Below are 7,794 nucleotides of genomic sequence, written 5' to 3'. Positions count from 1 at the left end.
AGCCCCTCTTCCTGCAGACCCTCCCCCCTCCTTTCACCGCCCTCTCCTCCTTCTACCTGTCTCCTCTGTCTTCCTCTTCCCTTTTTCCTTTACTCTTTTTCCCTTCACTGGTTCCTGCTCCTCCCCTTCCTCCTCAGGCCTCCCCGCCAAACCTCTGCTAGCCCCACTCTGTCTGCATCTCCTTGTCGCGTGTCCCCATACTGGCCACCAGAGGGAGCTTGCTTTAAACAGGACAGGCCTTTCCCCACACCAGAACCTCGGACACCTGCAGCTCCTGTGCAGGGGCCACAGGGTCCGGCCGGCACCGTGGCCCGGCCTTGGAGGCACTGCCGTCTGGATTCATCCCCTTCATTCCCCCCTCGCTTCTGAGCCCTGCCTGGGGCAGGCGGGCAGGCGGGCGGGTGATCCGGAGGGCAGGCGAGTGTCTGCAGAAGTCACGCCTGCGAGGCCTGGGAGGTGGGCTCAGGCCTCAGCGGGCCTGGGGGGCGGGCTGTGCCTCCGGGGCGGAGGTGAGGACCCACCACGCCACCTGGTGCCTCCAGCCGCCCTCCTCACCCACTCCATCCAGCCCGGGTATCTGTCGACTGTTGGTGTGGGTGGCAAGGCTTGGGGAGGGGCCTCGTTGAAGGACACACGTGTGTTCCAGCCCCCCAAGAAAGAGAAGGTCGAGGATCGGGAGCCGTCGGGCCTGAGCACTCTGTTTCCCGGGCAGAGGAGGAGGGTGTCGCACCTCTCCAGGCACGGCAAGGAGGTGAGGCCGCGGGGGCCCCAGTTCGTGGGACAAGGGTGAGGGGTTCCTTTGGCAGAGCGGGTCCAGCACTCCGTGTCCTGGCAGAGGACTCTCTGGGAACCATGGCCAGTCCTGGCAGGGGCGGGGCCCAGAGCCGGGAGACGGGGATGCGGGTGAGCCCTCCCCCAGATCACACTGCCCCGTCTCTCTCCCCCGAGCTGCGCCCATGTGACCTTAGGCAAGTGGCCAGGCCTCTGTGAGCCTCAGCTCCTCCCATGGCCGGGAGACAGGAGCGGCTGCAGGCTGCGGGTCAGGGTGGGACGGTCATTGACTTGGCACAGGGAGCACCGGCTGGGTGGAGGACGAGCCCCAGGCTCCGACCCTGGCAGCTCCTGATGATTCAGTCCCAGAGGGGAGCTTGGGTTCTGGAAGGCCGTCCAGAGCAGGTGAGGTCAAGCAGGATGGACCAGGCAGGGTAGTCAAGGCAAGGGTTCCTGCCCGCCCCGCCCATATCGGCTCAGGGCACGGTCTGGGCTCTTAGAAGCTGGAGGTCGGGAGAGCGGGGCCATGCTGGCACCACACAGTGGGCAACGTGCGTTTGAGGGCCACTGTGCTGACCTGGTCCCCGCCACGGCATCTGCGCACTCCCGCAGTGGAGCCGGGGCGTCCCGCCCAGCCCGTAGTCCTCCCCTTTGCCTGCCGCCCCGACATATGGCTAGGCCCTGGGATTTCTCTCCACCCAGCCGGAGCCCGGGAGAAGAGTCCCGGTGCCCCCCGCCCGGCCGCCCACGGCCCAGGAGGTGTGCTACCGGCGGGCTCAGCAGGCGCAGAGGGAGTCAGCCGGCTGGCTGCAGGCTGCCCAGCGGCCGGCTGAGAAGCCGTCCTCTGTCCACCTCTCAGCCCCCGGTGAGAAAAGGAGGACAGCCCACGTCCCCAACCCTCGCCTGGCTGCAGGTGAGTCCTAGCGCGGGGGCCCCGGGTGGCCAGGCTCCCACTGTGCCAGCGCTGGGGGCCTCGGGCAGGGCCCAGCTGGGTCTCAGTGCGTGTGTCTGTGAAATGGGATCAAGTGTCCCCAACAGTTAGTGGGAGGTGAGGGCAGGCCTGGCGCAGTCCCAGCGACTTTGGTGGGGTCTGGCTATGGAGACCCTGAGGGCTGCCTGTCTGCCAGACCGAGTCTGTTCCGTACTGTCCTCCCGCCTTCCTCTAAGGCCCTGACCCTGAGGTCGCCCTGTGGCCCTCCCACTCTGTCCCTTCCTGGTCTTTGTGTCCCTGCCTCCCCCAGGTTCCTGGGGCGTTGGAGGCTGGTGGCCTGGCCGGGGCTGGTCTGAGCGTGCGCACTGGGCTCCAGACGGTGGTGCTGGGGAGGGGAGCCAGCTTGAGGGGGGCTGCGGGGCTGAGGGGCTGAGGGGCTGAGGCCCCAGGCTCAGGCCTACTGAACCGGGCCAGCTGACCTGGGAGAGGGGCCAGGGCTCTGCTGGCTCCTCGTCCTGCTCTGAGGGGCACTTGTTCCCTCTGGGCCTTGTCTGAGAGTTAGGCCCACACTTGGATGTCTCCCCGGTGGTGCCCGGAGGCCTCTTCAAGACACAGGCTCAGCCTCCCCAGCCCAAGGTCTGCCCCGTTCTGGGGTGCCCCTGCTGCTGCTCAGACACTCCCTCGAGTAGCCGGCTGAGGGGGCGAGCGGGCCCCACAGCCCTCCCCGGGCTTCCCCTGGCATCTCCAGACTCTGGGCCCTCCCTCCCTCCCCAGAGCGCCCGAGGTAGATCATGACGGTGACAGGCAGGTGTGGCTTTGAGGCTGTGTTTTAGCCCAGGGAAGGGAGATGCCTGTGAGCTGTGCACACCTGAGACATGTCCGAGCTCAAAGCCTGACCCCTGTACTTGGCCGGGCTCCCAGCCGCTGCCGGTTCTCTGGACCTCCGGGGTCCTGCCCGGTGCCGCGCACTTGAACTGCGGGAGTATAGGGAGCGTAGGGAGCGTAGACGCTGTCCTTCCGCTGAGCGCACGTTCAGCTGGCCAGCAGCTCCCTGCTCCCTGCATGGCCTGCGTGAGCCCCGATGCAGGACTCCCAGGGTGGGGCCTGCGCCCTCCACTCTGTGCCTCGCTCTCCTCGTCCATCTGCGCCTGTCCCTTCGTCAGGGCCGAGCCCAGGCTCAGCCGGTCGGAACCCTGCACACGTACTCGGGGTGCACATTCCCACCACCCCACCGTGAGTCCTCGGAAACAGCCCCGCAGGCGGGCACCCTCCTCCCTGGGGTGGGAGACTGTCTGGTTTGTGACCTCATCAAAGGGAGAGGCAGAACACAGGCAGCGGCAGGCGGGCCAGCTGGTCACAATGACCAGGCCAGGGCATCCCAGACCCTCTGGTCCCCAGCCCAGGAGCCAGGGCCTTTCCTCCCTCAGACGTCTATGCCTCGGAGTTGGGGGCCGGAACATGTGGCAGAGGCTCCCCACGCCCCTTGCCACTCGCCGGACCACCCCTCCGGCCTCCTCAGCCCCGTCGCGCCCCCCTCTCGATGGACTTCCCCGAAGCAGCTAGAGCCTGATGTCGTCCCACGGCCCGCGCGCCCGGCCCCGGCCCTTCCCCCTGTGCTCCGGCATGCACGTGCTGCTGACGCTGAGTGACCGCGGCTGCCTGGTGCTCTGCAGCTCGGTGATGGGTGCGCTGTCCTCCTGTACTCACGTCCCCTGTCCCTCGCCAGCCCCCACAGGCGCCAAGAGAACCCTCGCAGCCAGCAGCAGCCAGCCTCCCAATGGCCTCGAGCCAGGCAGCCAGCCCCTGAAGACGCGAACGCTGTCGGGCATGGCGTCCAAGACCACCAGCACCGTCACCCCCAAGCGTGTGGCGCACAGCCCCTCGTTACAGGTGAGCACCCCCCGGGAGCCCGGGTGCTCACGACGCTGGTGGCACAGCCCGCTCTCCCTCTCCTGCCCCTCGGCCGTTGCCTTCGAACTCGCCACCCTCCCCTCTCAGAGGTGTGTTAGTTTGGAGAAGCACCGAGTGCAGGGGCACAGCGCTGTGCCGAGGCCCAGTGTCCAGTAGGCTCCACCCTGTGTGCGGATATTCTGGGGGTCCGAGAAGTGTCAGATCCAGGCAGGGGCGTGTCACCCTCTGCCGTTTCTGTGTCCCCTCCAGAGTTTAAAGAAGCCCGTTATCCCAAAAGAGTTTGGGGGCAAAGTCCCCACCGTCATCCGCCAACGCTATCTCAACCTGTTTATTGAGGAGTGTCTCAAGTTCTGTCCCTCCAACCAAGAAGCCATAGAGAAGGTGTGTGAGCCGAGCAGGCGCCGGGGGTGTGGGGCCAGGCGGGGGCGGAGGGGCTGGGGCCGTCCCTTGGGGTCCAGGGCTGCAGGCTGAGCGCGTGTCGTGCCCAGGCGCTGAACGAGGAGAAGGCGGCCTATGACCGCAGCCCCAGCAAGAACATCTACCTGAACCTGGCTGTGAACACGCTCAAGAAGCTGCGGGGCCTGGGCCCGAGCAGCGTTCCGGGCCTCAGCAGTAAGTCGGGCAGGCGCAGGCGGCCCCGGGGCCCTCCTGGCGGCCTTCCTGCCACTCTGAGCACTGAGATCCTCAGACAAAAGGCCCCCGGCTGTCAGGCTCTATCTAAGCTGCTAAGCTGGCTGTCGCCCTGTGCCCTCGGAACAGCCTGTCACTCTTAACCACCTCCCCACCCTCCTGAGAGAGAGAGCTGAGAGCCAGGGTCTCTCCAGCGAGGGGCCGCCTGCCCACTAATGGGCGGCCTCTTCAAAGCGCAAGGCGCCTGCCCGCTCTGCGCATTAACCCCGAGGACGCGGTGGCCCTCGAGGTGCATTAAGCTGACAGCAGGCGCTTCGCATGCTGCTCTCGGTCCGGCCCGCCCACCACTCCTGGCGAGAAGGCCTCAGAGCTCTGCGAGAAGGCCTCAGAGCTCGAGTTAAATTCTTCCTCAGAACCCCGCTTGGGGGGGGAGGGGCTTCCAGGCAGCCCGAGGCCTGTGGGTCCTGAGTTAGGGTTGGGGGTGGCTGCCCAGAGTCACATGAGGTCAGACCACCTTGCCTCCGGGTGGTGGGGGGGCTGTCTTGGGAGCGCCCCGAGGAGGTGGGGGAGCACCAGGGAAAGCTGAGGGGGTCTGAGCCTGGTTTACGCGTCCCCTCCCCCTTCCAGAAAGCGGTGGCCGCAGGGTCGTGTCCCATGAGGTGGTGCTGGGGGGCAAGTTGGCCGCCAAGACCAGCTTCTCTATCAGCCGCCCGACCAGCCCGCGGGTGGAGGACCTGAAAGGTGAGCCTGGTCTGTGACACAGCAGGGCCACTGGGCGCTCTCCCACCCTCCCTGGCCCCTTTCAAACGCCCATTGCCCGCCGCGTGGCCAGCCTCACCGTGGGCTCACTGCCTGTCCTGGCTGTCCCCAGGGGCGGCCCTGTATGGACGCCTCAGGGACTACTTGCTCACCGAGGACCAGCTCAAAGAGAATGGCTACCCCTTCCCGCACCCCGGGCGGCCGGGCGGCGCCGTCATCTTCACGGCCGAGGACAAGCCTCCCAAAGATTGTAAGTGGCCTCCCGCCACCCATGCTCGGCAGAGGGTAGGAGGGGAAGGCTGCCTGGGAGAGGGGACAGCACAGGCGGGCTGTGCAGACAGGCCTGACGCCTTGGCCCCCCACCCACTGTGCCCACCCCATAGCCTCCTGCAGGGTCTGCTGCCGCTGTGGCACGGAGTACCTCGTGTCTCCCTCGGGCCGCTGCGTGCGCGACGAGGAGTGTCACTACCACTGGGGGCGGCCCCGCCGGAACCGAGGTGAGACCCCATGCACCCCTGCCCCCCGGCCCCCGCCCCCACACTCCCTAATTTCCTTTCCCTTTATTATATTTTCTGACAAAGGTGACACAAAAACCTTCGCGTCATAGTGTTCAGAGGCAGATGACAGGAGGGCCTCCCGCCACCTGTCGCCCCCTTGCCTCCACCCGCGCATAAGTCTCGTAGGGACACGCAGGCGCCAGGGAGCAAACGGCTCTCCTTGTCCTGCAGCTGCTGGTGTCACTTAGTGGCCAGCATGGCTGGGTGTTCACCAGTCTCCCGGAGCGCCCGTGGCTGCAGACCCAGCTCTGGGGGCATGCGGAGGGGTCCCCGGGGCACAGCGTCCCCGCAGGCAGGCCCCTGTGGGACCCACACCTGCATGTGTCCCCACTGCTACCCCGGGGAGAGCCCACGTGGGGTCGGGGTCGCACCTGTCCCAGATCCCGGAAGGAGACTGGAATCCTCAGCTCATGGGGTTCGCCCTTAAACCCAGGGCTAGGGCCCCCTTGCTGGGAAGCCTCCGCCAGCCCGGGCAAAGCGGGTGTCAGCAGCTACCTGCAGGAGGCGTGGGGACACAGCCCCTGACACTGTCTCCCTTTCAGCGGCTGGCGGCTGGGAGACTCAGTACATGTGCTGTTCGGCTGCCATCGGCGCCGCTGGTTGTCAGGTTGCCAAGGTGTGTCTCCTGGGCCTTGCTCGATGCCCCTTGTCCTGGGAAGCCCCCTCCCTTGTCTTGGCTAGAGCTGGGCCCCTGAGCCACCCTATTCCTGTCCTTTGGTTTGTCTGCCTTAGAAAGGGGACTTGGGTCCACGAAAGCCCTCAGCACCGGCCTGGCCCTGTGAGCCCAGCCTCATCAGCTTTGCCCGAGGCCCCCGCCTTGCCTCTCCCTCTGAGCCTGTCACCCTCACCTTCCTTCCCGTCCCCGCCCTCAGCAACACGTGCAGGATGGACGCAAGGAAAACTTGGAGGGGTTCGTGAAGACCTTTGATAAGGAGCTTCCGGAAGACGCTCACCCTGGAATCTACGCCCTTGACTGTGAGATGGTGAGTTGGCCGGCCATGACCGCGGCGCTGGCCGAGGACTCATAGACTCTGCAGGCCGCCGGGGCCTTGGTGCTCCGTGGGGCCCACTGCCCGCCGTCCCGGCACCTCTTCCTGGAGCTCTGGGCCAGATAAAGAGCGGATGAAGAGCCGTGAACAACAGCTGAGCCCTCCGGGCGGGCCACGCAGTCTGTGGTCCTGAGGCACATTCAGCCTTGCCAGCAGCTGCTCACAAAGGGCGTTTGTCCCGTCACCAAGCAGATGCTGTCACCTGACCCCCAGCACACACCACATGCTCTCGAAACAGCTGGCTTTACTCGAGGCCCCCGGCGTTCACGAGCACAGCGCGGGCTTTGGGAAAGGCACCCCCATTCACACCCGCGCCGACCCCCAGAGAGGCCCGGAAGGTCTCTGCCACGGGGATTGGGGGCCGGGGGCAGCCTGGCTGTGAGCACTGGGATGGGGGTGTCTGGTGTGGGCCCCCGCCGGGGCCGTGTCCGAGCTGTGTTCTCCCGGCCTGCAGTCCTACACTACGTACGGCCTGGAGCTGACACGTGTCACGGTGGTGGACACCGACATGCAGGTCGTCTACGACACCTTTGTCAAGCCGGACAACGAGATCGTTGACTACAACACGAGGTGCAACCTGACCCCAGGGTTGGGACCCCGTGCCCCCCAGGGCCAGTCTCCTTGGCCCTGACCCAGCTCCCGGGCCGTACGTAGCCACCCTAAAGCCCCTTCCCCTCCGTCGCCAGGTTTTCAGGGGTGACCGAGGCCGACCTCGCCGACACGAGCATCTCGCTCCGGGACGTCCAGGCTGTCCTGCTCAGCATGTTTAGTGCCGACACCATCCTCATCGGACACAGCCTGGAGAGCGACCTGCTGGCCTTGAAGGTATCTCGGCCCACCCCAGGCTCGCCCCGTCAGAGGGCAGGTGGGGCGGTGCTGCTAGCGAACGGGCGCGCGCTGCTCTGGAACCGTCCTGGGGCGCTGGACCGGGGGTCCCTGACGCGCCGGCCGTGCCCCAGATCATCCACAGCACCGTGGTGGACACGGCGGTGCTCTTTCCGCACCGCCTGGGCCTGCCCTACAAACGCTCCCTGCGCAACCTCATGGCCGACTACCTCAGACAGATCATCCAGGACAACGGTGAGGGGCCGGCGCCCAGGGCGGGGCTCGGCGCTGCGGGCGGGGCGGGCCCGGCCACCCTGACCTCTGCCCCCTCCGCAGTGGACGGGCACAGCTCCAGCGAGGA

The 7,794-nt window shown here is 66.7% G+C and overlaps 1 protein-coding gene across 1 annotated transcript in view; it reads left to right on the top strand.

The window, feature by feature from the left end:
* The window catches only part of REXO1 (RNA exonuclease 1 homolog), a gene marked incomplete at both ends in the record, with an annotated part of 18,940 nt that extends 11,148 nt beyond the window's left edge, over window positions 1-7,792 (top strand). The window contains 14 exons of the mRNA XM_025042592.1: window positions 647-751; window positions 1,474-1,684; window positions 3,429-3,592; window positions 3,863-3,994; window positions 4,102-4,225; window positions 4,871-4,984; window positions 5,115-5,252; window positions 5,386-5,499; window positions 6,102-6,175; window positions 6,432-6,542; window positions 7,063-7,178; window positions 7,295-7,433; window positions 7,568-7,688; window positions 7,770-7,792. Coding sequence (XP_024898360.1) covers window positions 647-751; window positions 1,474-1,684; window positions 3,429-3,592; window positions 3,863-3,994; window positions 4,102-4,225; window positions 4,871-4,984; window positions 5,115-5,252; window positions 5,386-5,499; window positions 6,102-6,175; window positions 6,432-6,542; window positions 7,063-7,178; window positions 7,295-7,433; window positions 7,568-7,688; window positions 7,770-7,792 — 1,686 coding nt within the window. The remainder of the gene's footprint in view (window positions 1-646; window positions 752-1,473; window positions 1,685-3,428; window positions 3,593-3,862; window positions 3,995-4,101; window positions 4,226-4,870; window positions 4,985-5,114; window positions 5,253-5,385; window positions 5,500-6,101; window positions 6,176-6,431; window positions 6,543-7,062; window positions 7,179-7,294; window positions 7,434-7,567; window positions 7,689-7,769) is intronic.
* Between the last annotated feature and the right edge of the window lie 2 nt (window positions 7,793-7,794).

This window comes from Pteropus alecto, unplaced genomic scaffold (genome assembly GCF_000325575.1).
Source record: "Pteropus alecto unplaced genomic scaffold, ASM32557v1 scaffold30, whole genome shotgun sequence".
Taxonomy (NCBI): Eukaryota; Metazoa; Chordata; class Mammalia; order Chiroptera; family Pteropodidae; genus Pteropus; species Pteropus alecto.
Note: the sequence above shows the minus strand (reverse complement) of the source record. Positions and strands in the feature narration are given on the sequence as shown.